General features: G+C 50.8%; 1 protein-coding gene across 1 annotated transcript in view; it reads left to right on the top strand.

Annotated features, from left to right (window-relative positions):
• Positions 1-22,563, top strand: part of Inpp5d (inositol polyphosphate-5-phosphatase D) — a 109,532-nt gene that overhangs the window by 40,824 nt on the left and 46,145 nt on the right. Inside the window, exons 3-6 of the mRNA XM_046439562.2 lie at positions 8,214-8,364; positions 10,773-10,941; positions 15,405-15,545; positions 21,684-21,771. Of these exons, the coding sequence (XP_046295518.1) occupies positions 8,214-8,364; positions 10,773-10,941; positions 15,405-15,545; positions 21,684-21,771 (549 nt within the window). The remainder of the gene's footprint in view (positions 1-8,213; positions 8,365-10,772; positions 10,942-15,404; positions 15,546-21,683; positions 21,772-22,563) is intronic.

Here is a 22,563-nt window from a genome sequence, read left to right on the forward strand (position 1 = left end):
TTACCGGGGTGACATTGCTTCTAGGCCCTTTCAGCAAACAGAGCCAGGAAACGCGTGCGTGCGTGCACACACACTCACACACACACCTGTTCACCTACATATTAAAGACTCCGGTTCATTCGGCCTTCCTCCTTCCCATATTTTTAGCTCCATGCTCTGCCAGAGAGAAAACTGTCTCTCATTCTTCTCCACGTAGAGAACTGTCGTCTCATTTCCTGGCAGGCATGTAACCAGTCTGTGCTGGCCCCCTGGCCCGGCCACTCCAAGGGCCACTTCCTGATCCCGGCTACACCCTCAGTCCTGCTAGTTCTGCGTCTTTCTGTGGCCCGAGCGCCTCCTGGGCCCAGCCACTCCAAAGGAAAGAATCAGTTAAAATGTTCGAAAGAAAGAGGAGAAGGCGGGGGCGGTGTGGGGGGGGGGGAGAAGAGCTGTCTTTTGAGGGGGCTCCTTCAGGGGTCCCTTCTAGGCCACGTGACTGAAGAGGGATTTCTGGGTCTGAAGCGGCCTCCCTCACCTGGCGCCCCATCTCCCACCTGCCCATCTTTCCCATCTCATTGGCATTGATACCAACCAAGTTACTGAAGCCAGAGATGTGGGCATGCCCCTTGCTGCCTCCCTCTGGTGACTGTCCCCTCCTGGGTGGGTTAGTAAGGGGTCCAGCTGCTGTGGCTCCAGCTCCACCCCACCCCTCTTTCCTTCCCGCCCCCTGCAGCTCTCTCATTCAAGCACCAGAGTGAGGCCGCAGGATCTCAGCCTCCACCCTGCCCCCCACCCGATCCAAAGCGCCACTTTTAAAATGTCGACCTGATGGTGTCACAACACACATCAGCTCTGAAACACCTCCAGTGGCCTGCCAAATCGCTCTCAGAACAGAATGCAAACTCTGCCAGGCCCCAAAGACCCCACTGATCAATTCATATTCATTCTCTCTCTCTCCTTCCCCTTTCTTCAACCACCTTGGCTTCTGCAAATCTTAGGAAAAGATTTGGAAGAAGAGGCATCTGAGAAGGGTCCTTAGGGCAGAGGGAAATAAGGGATGACATTTTGAGCACCGGCAGAGATGGCGGAGGCACAGGCAGGACCTGGGAAGGGGTGGTCCCCTCACAGTGAGATGCAGTACAAGGTGGCAACAGGACAGCTGGTGTCCGGCCCTGCCTGTGTTGAACGGGTTCAGAGTGAAGAAGGAAGGCTGGGCCTCAGCAGCCTCGGAGCCGCTGCAGACAGTTCTTTGGCCAGAACCCAGAGACTTGACCCAGACGGGCAAATTCCCCACTGCCCTCCCCGTCACCCAGTTCAGATGCCCTCTCACCTGTGTGGGCTGCAGTGGTGGACCCCAGGGCCTGTCCTCAATCCAGGGCCTCTCCCGTCACCTTCAACTTCCCAACCTCCACAGGAGGGGACTTTCCTCACCAGGAAATAGGAATAGCGACAGCAGCCACCTCACAACCCTCTTTACTGCGGCCAAATGGTGTTTTCATGACCCTGCTTAAGACCTGTGTACCGCCAGGCAGGTGGCACACGGCTGTGATTCCAGCGACTCTGGAGGCTGACACAGGAGGATCACAAGTTTGAGGCCAGCCTCAGCAACTTGGTGAGATCCTGTCTCAAAAAATAAAAAAGGGCTGAGGAGGTAGCTCAGTAGTAGAGTGCTCCTGGGTACAAAAACAAACAAACAAAACCTGTCTCCTGGCTTTCTTTCTCATTGAGCCTGAAACAAGTGCTTTTGCTTTGTGTAGCAGGTTAATAGTTGGGGTTTTGTTTTGGTGTTCCCGGTTCCTAATACTCTCCCATCATTTGTAAGATTTCCAGTGATTGGACATGCTTTTTAATTTAAAATGAAGGCTGGCATAAGACCTCGGGCAGGGGCTTCCCGGAGCCCCACAGTTCCTGCTCTGGGCGCAGGCTTCCTCCCTGGGCCTGTCCTATTACAGTTCTGCATTTAGAGAGAGACAGCAGACAGTGCTGGAGTTAAAATTACCCCTGAGAACCTGGCCTGCGCAGCCTTGGCCTTCCTGGGGTCTCCAGCCGTGTATACAGCTGTCCTTTGTTTTAAAGACCCGATGCCTTCTCTTCCGGTAGACAGCTCCTCTTTCCTGGCTTTGTACCTTCCCTGGGGATGTTGCTCCCCAGGGGAGTTGAGGTGTCAAGTGGAGGGGGGAAGGGACCTCTCTGGCAAGGCCCAGCTCACAATCCACCTCTTTTCAACTGTGGTCCATTTCATGGAATGTGTGTGTGTCTCAAAATCGTGGCGGGCCTGTCATTTCCAACCAGCCTCTTCAAGGAGCCTTGGGTCTGCAAGGCTGAGCCAAACAGGGTCCCTTTCCTTTAAGGGCTTGCAAGCTTGTGAGGGAGGCAGACATGGAAACATCACCCGAGGCAGAATGAGCTGTGGACTCTAAGCTGGGCTCCTTGGGTTGCGGACTGCAGAAGCCTTGTAGAAAAGATCTTTCTGGAAACTGCCAGGAACTTTCCATAGTCTTGGAGATTTTAGTGGGAGGCAGAAGAGATCAGTATCTTATTTCCCAGTCAGCGCTCACCCCTACCTCGTTTGTGTCTGTGTAAGTTTTGGCTCTGAATAGAAACTCACATCCATTCTGTTGATTGAGTAAGGCCGGAAGAGAGGTCTGCTCGGCTGGGATGTTCTAGTTAACAAGCTGATTTAAAATAGGAAATGCTGCTCTTTGTTTTTCCAAAATCGGGCTGTCTGTTAAATGCTCTAGTTATCTGCTACACAGAGGCAAAATTTGTCCCTAATAAGTGGGAGAGTCACCGCAGAGCAGAAATTCTGCTGTCTGTGGGCATCACCCTGGGGAGCAGCTGCACAAGTTTGGGAATCACGTTAGCAGCACACGGCTGCCACAGGCTTCTGGGGTTCCTTCTCTATTTCAAAATGACTTGATACATCTTTTCAGGAAGGCTGTCACTGCAAAATGAGGAACAAAGTCTGGCAACCTGGACCGTTGAGAGTTTGGAGCCACCCTCCCTGTGGGGAAGTATGCCTCCTGCTCTGAGCCCCCTGTTCCTTGCCCACACACAGGTGTGGTTTTCCCCACTGTTCCTTGGGTGCCTTGTGACCTTGAACTTGGTGCACTGAGCATCTTGAATTTGCCTCCAGGCCCGATGGCTCCTCTGCTCTCTGTTCCCTGGCTTCCCATTGAGTTTGGCCAGTGGAAGTCCCAACCAGGTGACTTGCTGGGAGGGGAGGAGGACCTACTGCCTGGCTCCCAACCTGTGAGGTCCTGTGGTTCCCTCCCGCAGAGGGCCCAGATTCTACATCCTCCTCCTGTCCTTCCCCCGGGTCTCCCTAGGAGGAAAGTCTCCCCTCTACCACCAGCTCTGGGTGGTACACGTCCTTTTACAGTATTCCTCCACCCTTATTGGTATTCCTGACATTCCCAATTTAAGGAGACACTTGCTTCCTGCCAGGACTCTGACTAATACACATGGCAACCTTCTTGTTCACATTTTACATTTTAAAATAGTTGGAAAGCACCGCTTTGAGCTGATGTGGGGCGGCGGGGTGGGGGGTGCTCTCCGGCTCCTCTGTCCCTTCTGTTTCTCTGCATCCCCAGTCCCAGACCCACTGAAGATCCCCCTGACCTCTGTTCTCATCCTGCCCCTGCCCCTGCCCCTGGTGTGATAAATCAGTGAAACCGCCAGTCACCGAGCACCTGTGATGGCCAGGCCCAGTGGCAGGATCTGAGGATTGTAAGAAGACCTGGCCCTGCCGGGCGGGGTGGGGTGGGGGGTGCTCACAGGCAGGTGGACATGGATGTGACCTGCCATGGGTGGGAATCCCCAGGCCCATCTCTGCAAGATGCCACTGTTCCTGCTGACTCATGGTCAAGACACTGCCATCTGGAAGCCCCTCTCCCAATTCCTGGTTCTGGACTTGTGAGGTTGTCAGGCTGCACCCGGGATGGCTCCCCTCCCAACAGACCCAGCTCCTCACTGGCCACACTACCCTGTCCCGTTGGCTGCTCTGCCTCGACACAGGTCTTTCAGGCCTGGCTTAAAAATGACATGCCTTGGGCTGGGGATGTGGCTCAAGCGGTAGTGTTCTCGCCTGGCATGCGCGCGGCACTGGGTTCGATCCTCAGCACCACATACAAAGATGTTGTGTCTGCCGAAAACTAAAAAAAAAAAAAATATTAAAAAATTCTCTCTCTCTCTCTCTCTCTCTAAAAGAAAAAAAAAAAGAATGGCAGGCCTTGGGTGGACTGCTCCTTCCTTCCTGCCCTGGACACATGCAGGCTCCCACTGTCCAGACCACACTCCACCCGCCCTGTCTCAGGCAGCTCAGCCTTCCATGATTCCTACCTTGACTCTGGGCTGCTCTTTTCCTGTTCCTAAAATGTGCTTCAAACATAGATTTTGCAAGGAGTCTCTGCTAGCTCAAATCTTTGTGCCTGGCAAAGACTTGGTTCTGAATAGATCTCCAAGGAGCCCCTCCCTCTGGCCTGGATGGAGCCCCTGCCTTCATTATTTCCTTGGCACCCATCTGCTGCTGGAGGGGACAGGCTGCTTCCTGCTGGCCCACTTTTGCATGGAAAGCGAGTCTTCCCTCAGGTGGGATTTGCCACTTGAGAATCTGCTCCCTGTAGAAGGACCACATGTTCTTCCTAGCGCTTTCCTCTTGCCTTAATCTGTTTTCTGTTGCTATTACTGAATACCACAGACTGGGTAAGTTATAAAATACAGAGGTTGATTTGCTGAACGGTTCTGCAGACCAGGAACCCAAGTACAGATTCTGATATCAGGTGAGGGTTTTATTGACTGCATGATAATATGGCACAGGGTTAGAGCAAGCATGCTCCCTCAGGTCTCTCTTCCTCTCCTTATAAAGCCATCAATGCCAGCATGGAAGCCTCATTTTCATGACTGCTTTGAATTCTAATTATCTCCCATCTTCAAATACCATTAACATATGAGTGTGATATTAGGTTCCAACACAGGAATGGGGTGACACACCCCTGGGGAGCAATGGGAGGTGGGGGAGGCCTCCCTCCCCAGCAGCCCCCGCAGTCCACCCAGAGGCTGCTCAGCCCAGCATTCTCTCCCTTCCGGCTGCTCCCTGGTCTCCAGGGCCCCAGCCGTAAGCAGTCAACATCACTCAGCGCTCTGTGCTGGCTGCCAGCTCCTCCCCAGCTCTCAGGGACCCTCTGCTCTGTTAGTACACAACGCACTCATCGATTTTAAGTCGTTTATTTCTTTTCACATTTCCCATCTCTGAAATCGAACGTGCCGACGATCAATAGTGTAGCATAGTTTAAGTTATGGTTTTTAGTGGCGCGTAAACTATCGCCTTAGTTGGTGCCTCTTAAATTCCTAAACCCCACATGCTCTCAGACGTGTGCTCCTGGTGCCTCCTCCAGCTCAGCATCTGTTCCCAGACTCACAGGGGCCTTCCTCTCGGGCTCTCTCTGGCATCATCACATCCCTTTTCCGTACACCTAATGGCGTGTCACCCTGGATCTGGCATCGCGACAATTACGTTTGTTTTTCGGCTCATGGTTTGGTTTTGAAGTTACTTGATAGAAAGGCAGCCATGGCTCCAATGTCCCCAGTTTAACAGTGACTGAAAGTGATTACTCAGGGTAGGGTTTTGTGAAACCGAGGGGGTTTATTGAAAGAATAAATAGGCCCTTTTGTTAAACTCTATAAATCATGAATAGCCATGTAAGGCAAACACACACACCCACACACACACATACACACCCACACACACATCCACACACACATCCACACATACCCCCCACACACACCCACACACATCCACACACACCCACACACACCCACAAACACACACACACACATCCACACACACATTCACACACCCATACACACATCCACACACATCCACACACACCCACACACATCCACACACACATCCACACATACCCACACACACACACAAACACATCCACACACACCCACACACATCCACACACATCCACACACACACACACCCACAAACACATCCACACACACACCCACAAACACATCCACACACACCCACACACACCCACACACACACCCACACACACCCCCACACACATTCACACACATCCACACACACACCCACACACACCCATACACATCCACACACACACATACACACACCCACACACACACCCACACACATCCACACACACATCCACACATCCACACACACCCACACACATCCACACACACATACACACATCCACACACACACACATCCTCACACACAAACCCACACACACCCACACACACATCCACACACCCACACATCCACACACCCACACACACCCACAAACACATCCACACACATCCACACACCCACACATCCACACACCCACACACACCCACAAACACATCCACACACACACACACACATCCACACACACCCCCACACACATTCACACACATCCACACACACCCACACACACACCCCCCACACACACCCATACACATCCACACACATCCACACACACACCTACACACATCCACACACACTCACACACAAACCCACACACATCCACACACATCCACACACTACACCGGGGTGCAGTGCATACGTGCATGCAGGCACACTTTGAGAGAGACAGACAACCAGAGAGCAGAGACAAGCAGAGGTGGAGAGGCAGGACTACTAGATGGATGACCAGGTCCCGGGCAAATGACAGCAGCATCCTCCCATGGAAGGAAAATGCATCCTCATACAACTGGGCTTGGACCACGCAGGAGTCTCAGGGAGGTGTCTGAGTGCTTCCCAGACACTGTTGTGGTGCTGGATGTCTGAGTCTATCCCGCTCACCTGTGATCCGAAGACCTTCAGGCCAGCGCACTGCCCCTGCCTCCAAGTCAGCCTCTCCGCGCTGGCAGCAACAGGGATCTGAGCTGGAGGTGGGTGGGTCGAGATCCAGCCTGCTCACCCACCAGGTGGACTTTCCCACCCAGATCTATTTTCCCAGTGGCTCGTTTTCTACAAGTGGTGGGTCTCATCCCCCTCAGCAAGAAGGTGGCTGACGGCCCCCACGGGAGCAGTGGGCCCCTGACCTCCAAATCCAAAGTGGACATGAAAGTCATTGTAAAAGCCAGGCACAGTGGTGCAAGCCTGTAATCCCAGCAACTCAGGAGGCTGAGGCAGGAGGTGCAAGTTCAAGGCCAGCCCAGGCAACTTTGTGAGATCCTATCTGAAAATAAAACAAAAAAGCAAGGGATGGAGCTCAGTGGTAAAGTGCCTCTGGGTTCAATCTCCAATATCAAAATAAATAAATATAAATAAAAAGAGCTGGAGATGTAACTCCGTGGTAGAGCACCCGCCCAGCACGCAGAAGACCCTGGCTTTGATCCTTAGTATGAAAAAATAAATAAACACACACACACACACATACACACCTGTGGCTGAGGATGTAACTCAGTGGTAGAGCACTAGTGTAGCATGTGCAAGGCCCTGGGTTTGATCCCCAGCACCACAAAAACATTAAAAACTAAATTTTAAAAAAATGACCTTTCAGGGGACTGGGGTTGTGCTCAGTGGTACAGCGCTTGCCTGGCATGTGTGAGGCACTGGGTTTAATTCTCAGCACCACATAAAAACAAGTAAATAAAATAAAGTCCATCAACAACTAATAAAATATTTTTTAAAAAATGACCTTTGGTGCTGGGGGTGTAGCTCAGTGGTAAATCATGAATTTTGTACATACAAGGTCCTGAGCTCAATCCTCAACACCAAAAAGAAACAGAAATTTTTTTTAAAAAATTTAAATTAAAAAAAAAATCTTTAAATTATCTTTGTGGGGGGGAATGAACACACACAAATACATGCACACATATACACACACTCGAGAAAAATACATTCTAAACTATTGAAAATAAATCTCTTAGGCTTGTGGGATTATAGGCACTTTCTTTTGTTTAAGAAAGCCTGTGTTTTCTAATTTTGCCATAGTGAAAATGTAATACTTGGATAGCAAAATACTTTTAGAAATAAAAGCTTGAGACTGAAAGAAAAAAAAAAGCCCTTTAAGAGGACCCTCGGTGGCTCTTGCAAAGGCCCTTGATTGCTGCAGGTCACAGGATGTGAGGGTGTAGGCGTAGGAGTCTGAGGCTTTTTCTGGGTCGCAGTCACTCCCTTGGCCTCACGGGTCTCCGCTGCAGGTGGCCTTTGTGGTTGGGTGACATTCTGGTCCCTTAGCATGTGCCTCTCTTTGGGGGTTCTGGCTCAGGCATCGGAAGGCGTCCCCATGAGACTCTTCACCAAGCTGGACCAGCTCATCGAGTTCTACAGGAAGGAGAACATGGGACTGGTGACGCACCTGCAGTACCCGGTGCCCCTGGAGGAGGAGGACGCCGTTGACGACCCGGAGGAGGACACGGGTAGGAAGGGGTGGACAGGACGGCAAGAGGCTGGGAGGTACCCCCGGGATTCTGCCCTCCAGGCCCCACAAGGGCTTAGATTAGAGTGTCCCATATGAGAAGGAGAGAGTGTGGCCTGATGGTTAAGGACAGGCTAGGCACACAGGCTCTGGAGTCAGGCAGACATGGATTGGAATTCCTCCCCAGCTTGTCAGCTCTATGTCCCTAGGTAAGTTACTTAACCTCTCTGAACCACCAGTTTCTTGTCAAAGAGACAGCAAAGACTGGGCATGGTACCACACACCCGTGACCACAGTGACTCAGGGGCTGAGGCAGGAGGATAATAACAACTTTAAGGCCGCCTCAGCAACTCAGAGAGACCTGCCTCAAATTTAAAAAACTAAGAAAAGGCTTGGGGTGTAGGTCAGGGATTGAGGGCCCTTAAGTTAAATCTCTAGCACCAGAAAGAAAAAAAAAGGAGAGTCAGTTAAAAATAGTGCTGTATATCCACTCAGAGCATCACAGGGATCAAATGAGTCGATGAATGTAGTGTTCAGAGCCTGGTACACAGCAAGCACTCAGTAAATGCAGCTACCACCATTTTCATCATCATAATTTCACCATGAGGAAGGGCGATCCTTGCACCAAACTGGAAGGATACTAAAGATATTTATTTACATCATTAAAAGTGTGTGGAGGGCGGAGGACAGCACTTAAAACCTGTAGGAAAACAAAAAACAAAGACAGGTCCCTAAAAGCAGGTGAGCCTCAGGGCTGCCTCCTGCATGGTGTGGGGACAAAGCCAACAGGGCAAATCCCATGGAGTCCGCATCAGGAAGTCAGCTCACTTCTCTAACGTGCATTTTCTAAAAAGAAATCAGGAGTCACCCACCTGAGCCCTTTAGTTAGCTTTTCCCCGAGGGAGAGATTAGACCAGAATCGCTGTTGTCCCTGGCCTGACCCCCACCTGTCCCTGGTGGGCTGCCGTCAGCTCAAGCTGGCCGCCCTTTCTGTCCTTCTCCTATGGGCTGGCTCGTGGGTCTCCATGCCCGCTTTTCTTCCCACCACCTGGAGACCCCCTCTTAGTGGGGGCACAGCTCATCGGCTGCAGAGCCACCTTGCTGGCCTTGGTAGGGACAGCAGGAGCCAGGCAAGGCCTTTCCTAAAGGACCACAGCTCCACAGAGGCTGAAGGGGACCCAGGCAGGCCATGTCCCTCTCCCCCACCCTGGTCCAAGGAAGAGGTGCCTTTGGGGATAAGCAAAGTCCATCTTCGGCATAGTCAGAGTCCATGGCCACGAGGGTCCCAAGGCCACAGCACGGCCTTGACCTCTGGGAAGCTGTCCTACAGCAGTGCCCTCTATATGCCACCATCTCACTTCCCACGGGCCACCCACCCCCACCCCGGCTTGCTGTGGCCCTCTAGGATGCTGTCTGGACAAAGACCCTGATACACTTCCTGTGAGGGCTGGAAAGAGAAGCCCAGTCCCATGACCCTGGCTTCACTTCCCCAGTCGAGGCCACCCACTGGCAGATGGGACGAGAGCAGTGTGCACCCCAGCCCACGGGGTCCCACTTGGCTCAGGTCTTCTCAAGGTGCTGCCAGTCCCCAGTGCTCAAAACAGACTCACGGCCACCTTCAGAACTCCAGAGGGGGACAGGAAATGAAGTGCCACCCATTAAGGAGAGTGTCCCTCTGCAGTGCTGCGGCTGGAGGGTGGAGGTGGCCATTAGGAGTAGGACGGTGCTTGACCAGGCTCCTGGGCCCGGGGGGAGCTCAATGACCTTTGTGTGTTTGTGGTACGTGAAGAAAGGGGATTCTACAGAAGGTGGGCAAGAGTCTCTGCTCTCAGGCCAACTCCAAGTGATTGCTTCAGCTTTTCAGGTCTTTGAGCGAGGGGACCCTGTCACTTTCTCAGTGCATCTCCAAGGGTCCAGGGAAAGAGAGGAGGGAGGGCAGAGAGAGGGGTCAGGGGAGAGAGAAGAGCGGTTGGTGGGGCCTGACTGCCTCCCCATCCTGGGTCCCCATCTTGTGCTCTGGCCTCATTCTGGGGACTGTCCTCTGCCCGGCCCAAGGCACTTGCCCCAGCCCCTGAAAGGAGGTTCTGTGCTGCTAACCTGCCTGGCTTAGTGTGTCCCAGCCAGCAGTCCCGCAGGCCACCCTGCCCCCTGCACCTGGCAGGTGCTGGCTGAGTTCACAGTGGGACAGACAATTGCACGAGGCCCGGCCCAAAGATCATGAATGCCAAGTCTGCTGCAGGAAGCTCTGTCTGGTGAGGGAGTCTGAGGAAGTGAGGAGGCGGAAGAGCCATGGGGCACAGGCGGGGACCTGGTACTTGATGGCCCAGACCTCACAGGGCTGCGGTGAGGTGTGGGGTGGGGTCTGCGGGCACAGCGTCCTCACCAATGACATTGCCGTTCTCTGGGTAGAAAGCGTCATGTCTCCACCCGAATTGCCACCAAGAAACATCCCTCTGGCTGGGCCCTGCGAGGCCAAGGAGCTCCCTCCAGCAGCTGAGACTCCCAGAGCCGCCGAGGTCAGCCGGCCCAGCCTCTCCGAGACGCTGTTCCAGCGGCTGCAGAGCATGGACACCAGCGGGTGAGTGTCCACCTGGCAGGGCCCTTCGGAGGCCAGTTGTGGTGCATCCAGCACTCAGCTGGGACTCTGGGGAGCATGCCAGTCCCGGAATGATGACCTCTCTCCGGCCATCCAGGTCTGTGTGCATATGACTCATTAATAGCAAGGTCAAAAAACAATTTTTTGGGGGAGGGTGGAGTACCAGGGATTGAACTCAGGGGCCCTCAACCACTGAGCCACCTCCCCAGCCCTATTTTGTATTTTATTTAGAGTCAGGGTCTCACCGAGTTGCTTAGTGCCTGGCTTTTGCTGAGGCTGGCTTTGAACTCACGATCCTCGCGCCTCAGCCTCCCGAGCCGCTGGGATTACGGACGTGCGCCACCATGCCTGGCCAAAAACCAATTTTTATGTTTTTAGACAAGATTATTTCTCCCTCAAGACTCTTGTTCTTTGCCTGCTTTTCTATCAGGATCTTACTGTTTTTGTCATCAAGTTTTAGGACCGCCTTATATAGTAGCCTTTTCTCCATCATCCTGAGGGGGGTAAAATATCTATCTTCTAGCTCGTTGCTTACTTTGAAAGTTTTGGAATGTTTTTACGTTGTTCAATGTTGGATCCTCTGAGGAGCCTGAGTCATTCCCTTGGTGAACGCAAAGTCACTTGTATCATTAGGAGGTCATTGCTATTCTCCGGGCAGACAGCAGCTCACCACCCACAACTGCCAGCGTTCTTAAAGCCATCCCAAGTGCCAGTCACCCCAGGAGGCACACCTGCTTATTCCACGGATTCTCACAACAATCGGATGCAGAGGGACGGTTCCCTTCCACAGAGCACACCTGAGTCTCAGAAAGGTTTGCTCCAGGGCCCAGAGTGACTGTCCCTGCTCTCATGCCACACAGGGATACCCTTCAGGCCCTAGGAGGGCACCACAGAATTATTGCCCCATTAGGGGGCACAGGACAAAGTGGTGACATTCATAAAAGAGCCTGGAGAGGGAATGGGCACCCAGATCTAGAAACAGGGGATGCCATGATCCTGGGTATGTGCGTCGGGGGTATGTGAGTTGTGCCCCGGGGTTGGAAACACATGCAGACACAAATACGGTAGCTCCCTGCCTTGGGCGCTTGCTGCTCTTGAGGCTGTTGACTTGAGCCTCGGGTCTGGCTGAAGTAGTTGGTCATCTCCAGGGGCTGAGTGGATGCTCAGGGCCACACATGGGAGGAGCTGGCCACTCAGGGCTGAGGGAGCCCTGACCCCGCCCTGCATTCCCATGCAGTCTGCTGAGGATCTCTGCTCTCCCTGAGGCTCACATTCTACCTGTGACCACCCTGTCCCTGAGTTCCAGGATGGGGTCCTCTGCACCTAAAAGGACACAGCAGGCACCTGAGCTCATTTAAACTGGGAGCTCAAGGAGGGTTTACACAGAGACTGTTTATGGAGTGCCGATAGATCTGCAGGAATCAACGGGGAGAGCAGGGTGTTGTCGTGTGATCCCAAATGCCAGGGCCTGAGCAGCCAGACCTGGCACTGCCTCATCCCTCTTGCCCTCTCTCCCTCCTACCGGTGCTTCCCAGGCCCACCCAGCATGGACCAGGGCCAAGAGAGCCCTGGACTTGTCCAGCCATCCCTGCTCCCCTGAGCACAGGGAGGATGGAGGTCGGGGAGAGGAAGGGAAATGGAAGGTGGTCCTCATTCTTTCACCAGCCGGCCAAACTCAACCCCACCACAGGGGGTTCAGGGTGCTGTTCTCTCTGCCTGGAAAACCTTCCCTCAGCTCTCAGACCACCAGCTCCTGGGCGTTGTCCCCTCGTCTGAGGCCTTGTTTGCTGGGCAGGAAGGACTGTCCTGAGCTCACAGCATAAGATGACCTCATAAGCACGACTCTGGTGCAGCAGACGTGGACCTGCCGAGGGTCTGGGGTGCCTGCCTCCTGTGCTCACTCCCAACAGTGGACCTGAGGGTGCCAGCGTATGTGGGCAGCTCTGGCGGTGTGGTATCCATGGCCAGATGCCTGACTCCCCAGGCTCTGGTGTGGAAGGAGTGGGTTCTCTACTGCAGACACACCCCAGAACTCTGGAGGCCTGTGCTCTGAGTCCCCCATGAGACTTCCAGAAACCACCATGGCATCTTCTCCTACCATAAACACCTCTACTACCCTGGGGTGTGTGGGTCCCCAGCGGGGGAACTGCCCGTACCCAGCCTGGACCTACTAGACAGCTGTCTCCTGCTGTGGGGTGCATGGAGCGGGCCGCCTTCCACGGCACCCGTGAACGGGTCAGAGCCCTAGACAGGTGTGGTGCGGGCAGTGCAGGCTGTCCCAGCACTCCTTCCTTTGTGGTGGAGAAATGAAGTGCAGTCTCTCTGACATTGCTCCGTGGTATGGTCCAGAGTATGAATGGCATCTGGTCCCAAGGGACTGCCCCAGCTCCTGCTGGCTGGTTCCCACAGCCTCTCCGACGGTGAGGCCCGCACCTCCCCTCCCGGCTGGATAATGGTGGTTTTCCAGCTTGGTTACAGGTCTGGGGCCGGGAAGGAGATGAAGGTATCTCCTGAAAGGAGTCATGACTTACACAGCAGAGGCTTTGCCTCTTCACACAGGCCTGGGGAGGGCTGTAACAGGAAGGAAGCTACACAAAGGGCCCCTTATGCCCCCAGGGCCTAGCCTGTGGTCTAGCCTGTGGCCGATATGTTGGATGAATTAATAAGTCAGTGTACCCTGTCTCCTATGAATTAGTTACTCAAAAGCATTTTGTTGTTGTTGTTCTCTGTGAGAAAAGCTACCCCCACTCCCAAACGAAGCTGCCAGGGCTGCCCCCCTGCCCTCTGATTTGGCAAAACACAAAGGAAGCACCTGGGGGTACAATACCAGCCACAGGCTTCTAAGATGCCTGTTGTCCTTGCTCCCTCCTGGACACACCCATGGGCTCTTCTCTAGGCCCACCCAATGGCATTTGGTGCATGATCCTTGAGTTCCTGTGCTATTTGCCAAAGAGATGAACAGTCAGAGTTTTAACGGTTGATAACTGGTCATGATTTTCCCAACACGTAAGTCTAAATGACCGTGTCAAGATGTTAAATGCAGTGAATTCCTTGGAGTTCAGGGACGCCCCCCAGGTGCCCTCAACACTCCCCACTCCTGTTGACTCCTACTGATGGGAGCAGGTGCAGGTGCAGGGGTTCTGCCAGGCTGCGCAGGGCGTGAGGCCCAGCCGTCAGGAAGGCCTTGGGGTGGGGAGTGGGCTGAGGGCACTTGCTGGGCCATGGTCCTTCAGGACACTTGCACACGTGTACCCAGGTCACCCCCTTGGTCTCCCTGCAGGAGCAGAGGAGCAGGGCAGGGCAGGGGAGGGGTCTCTGCCTGGGTTTGCTTCTCAGCTAACTCAGGTGTGGAGATGGGACAGAGCAAAGGAATCATGGGAGGGTCAGAGGGACGGGGAGAGGCAGCAGGGTGCCCTCCGCCAGCCCTCACTTTAAGCTTTAGAACTCAGATGCTGCGTCTGCTTTAGAACTCATCTACTTTGGTGGCCAAGTTCCTTTTGCCTTTAGACGACTCTCAATTACAGGACTATCTGGGCTCTTTTGTGCAAGTCAATCAGATCTCATCAGATAGGTCATAGGTTAATTACTACAACATTTCCGAGCAAAATTAACCTTTTTGGGTAAACATGATCTATATCTTTATGCCAAGTCTTCTTTTTCTTACATCTCCAGTCCTTTTTATTTTTTTATTTTTTTATTTTGAGACAGGGTCTCACTAAGTTGCTGAGGCTGGCCTCAAATTTGCAATTCTCCTGACTCAGCTTCCCTAATCTCTGGGATTATTGGCATGTGCCACTGTGCCCAGCCCATTCACTTTTTTGTGGGAGGCGGGTCCTAGAGATTGAATCCACTGAACCCCATCCCCAGCCCTTTTTATTGTTAATTGCTGAGGCTGGCTTTGAATTTGTGATCCTCCTGCCTCAGCTTCCCAAATTGCTGGGATTACAGGAGTGCACCACTGTGCCCAGTCCCCATGCACTTTTTAAACTGAAGAAACTGGGACCCTACAAGGGAGAGCAAAGCCAGGACACCTGGACAGCCTTTCTGCCACCTATATGCCCAGCCCTGTATCACTCAGACTTCTCCAGGAGCCTGGGGTAACTCCAAGCTCTCCAGTGTGCATGCCAGACCCGGCCCCTCGCCATGTCCAACTTCCAGCCCTCTGATTCTTGTCCTGTGAGTAGAGAGGCGGGGAGATTGCAGGATATACCCCGCCTGTCTTCTTTTTAAAGGACAGCTGCTTCCCAAGCCCCAAGACAGATACCTGCTCTTGCTGGACCCCTTTACCTCCTCTTACCTGGGCCTCCTCTGCAGTGAGGCCAAGGGGCCTTTGCACAGGTTTGCACACATTCTCCTCCAGGGCCATGTCTCAACCTGGGACCAAGGAACCTCAGCTCATCGTGGTCCTTGCTGTGACTGCTTCTATTTTGCTTTTTCCTCTCCAGTCTTCCCGAAGAGCATCTCAAAGCCATCCAAGATTATCTGAGCACTCAGCTCGCCCTGGACTCTGACTTTGTGAAGACGGGCTCCAGCAGCCTCCCCCACCTGAAGAAACTGACCTCGCTGCTCTGCAAGGAACTCTATGGGTAATGGCAGCCCCTGAGGCGGGAGGGGTGGAGAGAGCACCGAAGAAGATGCCCTGGGGGGAGCCTGCAGGGTGGGGCTGTCCCAGTGTCCTGCGGCCCTCATCTCATAGTAATTGAGCAGCAGATAGAGCTTTGTGGTTGTTTTCATAGAATCTGAGCTGTAGTGTGTGTGTGTGTGTGTGTGTGTGTGTGTGTGTGTGTGTGTGTGTTTCCTGGTGCTGGGATGGAACCTGAGCAAATGTTCCACCACTGAGGAGCAGCCTCAGCCTGTCTTGTTTTTAAACTAGAGTTTATTTGAGACAGGCATGGTGGGGCACACCTGTATCCCAGCAACTCAAGAGGCTGAGGCAGGAGGATCTCAAGTTTGAGGCTAGCCTCAGCAATTTAGCAAGCCACTAAGCAACTTAGTGGAACCCTGTCTCAAATTAAAAAATTAAAAGGGCTGGGGATGTGGCTCAGGGGCTAAGCACCCTTCAGTTCAATCCCCAGTGCCAAAAACAAAAACAAAAACAAAATCACGTTCATTTGAAGTCAGTAGCTCTGGAAGTGGGGAGAGACAGAGGTGACTTGGTCAGAATCCAGCCTTTAGCTTTTGGCTCCCATTCTTCCTACAGAAGCCAGCACATTGACAGGTACTTAAGGGTACCAGCTTATCTTCTGGGTTGGTGGTGACAGCCCCAAATTTCCAGTGATGGCTGTTTTTCAAAGTGAACTGATTCACTAAAAAGTTCAATTTTCCAATATTAAATTCATTAAACAACCAATGGTAAAAATTCTGATTTTGTAAAGATTCTCTTGATTTTACACTTTTTATTTTATTAACCTTAAACTGAACCTCAAGTTCAATTACATTTTAATTGCTAGAAGTGCAAAAGTAAGGCCGATATGTCATCAGATGAATTAGCAAAGAATAGTTTAAAAGGCTAAAGCTTGGGGTGATCTGTAGGAAATGTCCAGGAGGACGGGAGTGGTGGTGCAGGCCAGCCACCCTAACAACCTGGGGGGCTGAGCAGGAGGATGAAAAGCTCAAAGCCAGCCTCAGTGACGTAGGCAAACCCTGACCCTAATATAAAAAGGCCAGGGGATGTGGCTGAGTGGTAAAGTGCCCCTGGGTTCAATCCCTGGTACACACACCCAGTCACAAGGAGCCCAAACAAACCTGTCACAAACGAAAAGGTCAGCATTTCGGTTGGGAAAACTGTCATTTCTGTGGATGAGCGCTCCTGGATTGTGCTCTTTTGTTTTATTACACCTACAGCAGTGTCAAGCTTCTCTGGTTAGTTCCTCGCCACCGTGTCTATTGTAGCTTAGTTGACGTACAGAAAAGACTCTTTCATCATCCGCAACCAAGTTTGGCTCCTAAAAGCACAATTGGTATATTTGGTACATGTGACAAATAATTTCTTTGACAAATTGAGCCGTCATCAAATGGGACAGTCAAGCTTCATTTCAACGAACTGGCCTTCAACAGATGTCATTCCGTAGCCAAACGGAACCATCATTTTTCTACATTTCCATGGCAGATTGTGTTCCATGTGATGGTGTGTTTATAAATCATCATCACTTGTGTAAATGCTTCTGAATGGCACTTTCTTTTTTAAAAAAAACAGGTTTCGTAATGGCTGATAACAAGCTTTTATTTCTGCTTTGGCAGAGATCCCAACCTTGGCTGTGTGGTGTGGAGGAGTAAATACAGTTCAAAATTTCTATTAGGCCTCCCCCAGATCCTTGGGGGCATCGGCACCTTTCCCTGTCAGTGCATTGCTACGTGCTGCACTTCCCCAGGTAGCGCTGTGGGGACGGCAGCTTCCCCTCCCTGCCCACTTCTCTGGTACCTTGTGGCAGCACAAAGAGCTTCCTTCCGCATCGCCAGCTTCTCATCTCAGTGCTGGACACTTCACCTCAAGTTAGGATTAGAGGCGCTGCGTCCCCTTCTTCCCTTTGGTAGGTCAAGCAATAGCCTGGCCTGGAGACAAGGTTAACCGAGGGGCAGAATGTCAGAAAATCTTAGGTATTGCTGGGTGTATTGGCACATGCCTGTAATGCCAGCAGCTCAGGAGGCTGAGGCAGGAGGATCTCAAGTTCAAAGCCAGCCATAGCAATTTAGCAAGGCCCTAAGCAACTCAGCAAGACCCCATCTCTAAATTAAAATAAGAAAAAGGGCGGAGGGTGTGGCTCAGAGATAAAGTGCCCCGACCAGGGTTCAAACATTGGTTAAAAAAGAAAAGAAAAAAAAAAAACTTAAGTGACAACAAAATTGTGCTTCCCCTCCCCACTGCCATCCCTGCAGATGTAATTCCATGACATTCTAAGCCCAGAATGTTCAGACTGCTTTGATGGGGACAGGCACGTTCAGACCTTCATTCAACACACAGGAGTCTGAGCCGCAAGACCGGGGGACACGCAGAAAACACTGGGATTTAGACTAAAACCTGAAGGAATCATGTGCATAGATGTCCCAATAGCTAACATTTTAAATTCATTCCTCGTTTTAAAATTCAAAAAAGGGAGTAGAAGGATACTGCTTTAAGAAAGCAACATGTGTCAACGCAAAATCGATTACACTTGACAGGGAGCCTTTAAGTGATTCCATTAAACACCTGAACAAAAGACAGGAGATGCTGTTTCCGCTGTTTCTCGCCTGATTATTTAATACCGCATGACAGATTTTTGCTAAAGCAAGATAAAAAAAAAAAAAAAGAACAAAAAAAATTCAAAGAAGGAAAAACAAAGGGAATATGAAGAAGCATCCATACATCCTTTGGGTCTGGAGTTCTGGGGTCATCACTGAAATTGAATAGGAATCTGGGGGAAATTAACCAACTCACAGAGACAAGGAGGCAGCCAGCCGTCCCTCTGGGGGTCCAGGAAGGCCTGCAGGGGGCTGAGGTCCTGCCCAGAGGCCCTGGCAAGCTTTCTGGGGACCAGCTGGCAGTCACTTCCCTGGACAAATCCTTCACAGGATAAGGTCAGTTCTTAAGTCTTCCTGAGACACACAGGGGCCACCACAGGGACCATAGAGTGGATAAGCTCTGGGGACAGAACCCGCAGCTGTTCCTAGAAGCCTTTTCTGTCCTCCACCTGGTGGCATAAGGAAATCACCTTCTCTCACCCTCCTGTTCAGAATCAAATTGACCCTGGAGACCCAGATCCTGGCGTAGGATCACAGAAGTCCCCAGGGTCTTCCCCCACCTCAGCTATGAGGTGAAAAGCTGGCCTCGTCCTGTGCTGGGGGAAGGGGCAGACTGACCACCCCTCCCCCGTTGCCCTCTCCCTTCTCCCCAAGGTCAGACTCCCAGTTAAAGCCTTACTCTCCTGTGTTTGCTTTTCTTGGCCTGATTTCATTTCTATCACCATCGGGTCCAAAGTTCCATCTCTGTGCCATTCCTGTTAAAGTCCCTGAGTGTCATTGATCATTCTGACCCCAAATAATACTGCCAAATGTGTCTGGGAGCCATTCAGATTTCTCCAAATTTTAAAGCAGTTAGAAATACAAGGAAAACAGCACTATTCTTAGAACATCCCAAAGATTCAGTTTGTATTATTTGTGCTTTTTGGATAGTGTTTTGAAAAAGGAGAAAAAGACCGAGATGATGTTAAAACTTGTTCTGAAGTAGCGCTTTAAAAAAATGTTTTAGCCCAGAATTCTTTGATGAAATGGTCACTTAAAACAGTACCACTTGCGCTGCGCTGGGTTGTGGCTCAGCAGTAGAGTACATGCGAGGCCCTGGGTTTGGTCCTCAGCACCATATAAAAATAAATAAAATAAAGGTATTGTGTCCAACTACAACTAAAAAATAAACACCCCCCCCCAAGGGGTGATGGTAACCATACCCCTGCTGCCGGGCTTCTCCCTGGCACACCTTCCCTCCATCCTGAGTCCCTAAAGGAATCCTGACCATCATTTTCTTCTTCCTCTTTTTCTTTTTTCTACTTTGGTGGTGCTGGGGATGGAACCCAGAGCCTGTGCAGGTAGGATGGTGGCAAAGTGCTGTATTATTGAGCTGCACCCAGCCCTTGGATGACTTTATTTCAAAGTCAGTAAAGTAGGCTGGGCTTGGTGTGCACACCAGTAATCCCAGCAACTCAGGAAGCTGAGATAGAAGGGTCTCAAGTTCAAGGCCAGCCTCTACAATTTAGTGAGACCCTGTTTCAAAAGAAAAAATTAAAAGGTCTCAGTGGTTAGGCACCCCTGGGTTCAATCCCGGGTGCCAAACAAACAAACAAAGGCAAAACCCATCAAAGTCAGTAAAATAGAGCACCATCCTTGAAACTGTAAGATGTCACGAATACTCAAATGCTATGTTGCCCAGCACACAGGGAGCTCTGGGTCTATTTGAAGGGATTATGGAGACTGGAAGCAAATCCTACCACATTTCAGAAGAGCTCATGCAATCGACTGACCCAAAAGAACTATGGGAATAAAATGGCACTTTGAGTCAAAATGAATAGTGATGTGGTGGGACTGTTTCCCTGCATACCAAATAATAAAATTCTAGATGAGGTAAGGAATTAAACATATACAACACACACGAAACTCATAGAACAATCTTTTTTTTTTTTGAGGGGGAGGTACCAAGATTGAACTCAGGGGCACTTGACCACTTTGGGCAACAAAATTACCAAGGAAAAGATGCAAATTAGAATAAAAAATTACAAATAATTTTACAATGAAATCCATACCATCTAGGATGAAAATAACATAATAACAGGGATAAGTACAACACAGATTAAATTAAGAAGCAAAGCAAAATGTAAATTTTACAGCAATATATAAAAACACTAACAAAATTCTCAACAGAAAATTGCCAAAGGGGATAAACAGGGTTTTTTGTTTGTTTGTTCTTGTTTTTTTAAATTTTTTTGGTAGTTGTGTATGAAAAGCATGCCTTTAATATTTTATTTGTTTATTTTTATGCAATGCTAAAGACCCAGTTCCCACACATGCAGGCAAGCACTCTGCCACTGAGTTACAGCCCCATCTCTAAACAGTTTATGTAAAAAGAAATGTAGTAGAAGTCAACCAGAAAAATACAGTAGAGGCATTAGAAATAGAAGGTATGCAAGTCCATTGTTTTGGTAATGCTGGGGATCCACCCCAGGGCATTGGCATGCTATATTCATTAATATTAAAGTACAATGTCAGGCAGGTTAAAAAGGAAAAAGAGAAAAAAGTGGCAAAAAAGAATGCAGAAGCGATATTGGCCAAGCAGGCCTGAACAGAGCTGGAGACCCTCACTCAAGGACTTAGCAAAACTGACCAGGAGCCAGGATCCCTGATTCTTCTAATTCTGTAACTGGAAATAAGAACAGAAAAGCTATATGAACAAAGCTGTTCAGAGCAGCCTTTGTTTATAATAGCAAAGATCTCAGAGTAACCCAAATATCTAACAACTGATTTTGGCACATTTACTTGATAGACTATTTTGAAACCATTAGGATGTTAAACATGTACAAACATGAACAGTTTTTGATGAAATAAGTGAAAAATCAAACTCAAAATTGTCTGCTCACCATGCTTAAAACGTGAAAACAATAGAAAGAGATGGGAAGGGAACAAAGAAACGATAAAGTCCTAGTATTAGATTTGTCTCTGGATTTGACAATGGAAAAAATCCCTCTGGGCTCCCTCGAAGCTGCTAGAAAGGGATTTGCATCAGAATCCACCAGCCCCAGCACCAGGAAGCCCTTGTATTTAAAATGCAGATTCCGGACCAAATCAGCTTGGAGCCCAGAAATTTGCATTTTTAACAGGGGTTGTGTGTGTATGTGTGTGTGTGACTCCTGTGAGTTAGACCGGGAACCCAGGATTCCTACGTGATTTCAAAGTAGTTTGGGTCTGGACTGGAGTTCCCTACCGGCTGCGCGCTCTCACGCGGCTGAGACAAAACCCAGGTAAACTCGGTTCTGCACACAGTGGGGCTCCAGTTTGACGCGGAGGGGGAAGGGAGGGGGTCTGGGCCGACGGGCCGGCCCTGGCTGGCGGATTGATCTTTGCCTGCGCTTGTCCTTGGGGAAGGATCACCGGCCTTTGCCAGGCCCAGTGTGACCGTGTCTCCAGCCAGAGCCGGAGCCGTCTTGGACGCACCTTCTCGGTGCCCACTAACCGTGTTCTTCACCCCGTCCCCTGGCCTCCAGAGAAGTTGTCCGGACGCTCCCGTCCCTGGAGTCTCTGCAGAAGTTGTTCGACCAGCAGCTGTCCCCTGGCCTCCGTTCTCGTCCTCAGGTACAGGGTCTTGGGGTGGAAAGAGGAAATTAATAAGCCCAAGGAGGGGGATGAGCTAGCCAGCGTCGCAAGGGCCCAGAAGGAGAGGAGAGCAAACTGGTACACTGAGGGGGAGGGGGAACCCACCCCGCCCCATCCTGCCCCTTCCCCAAAGGCGTTTCCTGTGCCAAATTTTGATTTGAAGAATAAGGATTTCAAATTATGTGCCCATCAGCTGAACTGCTGATTTAGCTCTGAATCAGGAGGCGAGCAGGACCTGATCCCACCATGGCTCATCCGAAACTGGAAAGAAAGACAAGAGGTGACCCAATTCCTGATCCTTGCTGCTTGCTCCCGGAGAGGCAGGATAAAGACGCCTCTCCTCAGGCAGGGCTGGAGGCCACGGTCCAGTTGGCCATTAGGCATAAATCTGTAAAAAGAAGAAGAAGAAGAAGAAGAGAAAGAGAAAAAGGTGTCCTCATCAAAGTTATAAAAACAAGCAGAAACAGTATCTTGAGGAAAATATTTGCTACAAATATTAGAGACAAAGGATTAGCAGGATTGAGAGAGAGAGAGAGAGAGAGAGAGAGAGAGAGACTCCAAAAAATAGGTAGAAAAACCCAGTTATTTAGATGGGAAAAGCTATAAACAAGGCTTCACGGAAGATGGAGGGGGGCAGGCAATGTATCCATAGAAAGATTTCCAACCTCCTGGGCAAGTAACCCTGAAACGACACTCAAGTGTGATCTCCATTTATCAGCCAGAAAGTTGATGGCTAAAGACGATTGTAGAGTCAGGGCCCCTAGTATTGGG

The sequence above is a fragment of the Marmota monax genome, unplaced genomic scaffold (assembly GCF_021218885.2).
Source record: "Marmota monax isolate L192 unplaced genomic scaffold, Marmota_monax_Labrador192_F-V1.1 WCK01_AAM20220418_F8-fsc00041, whole genome shotgun sequence".
Lineage (NCBI taxonomy): Eukaryota > Metazoa > Chordata > Mammalia > Rodentia > Sciuridae > Marmota > Marmota monax.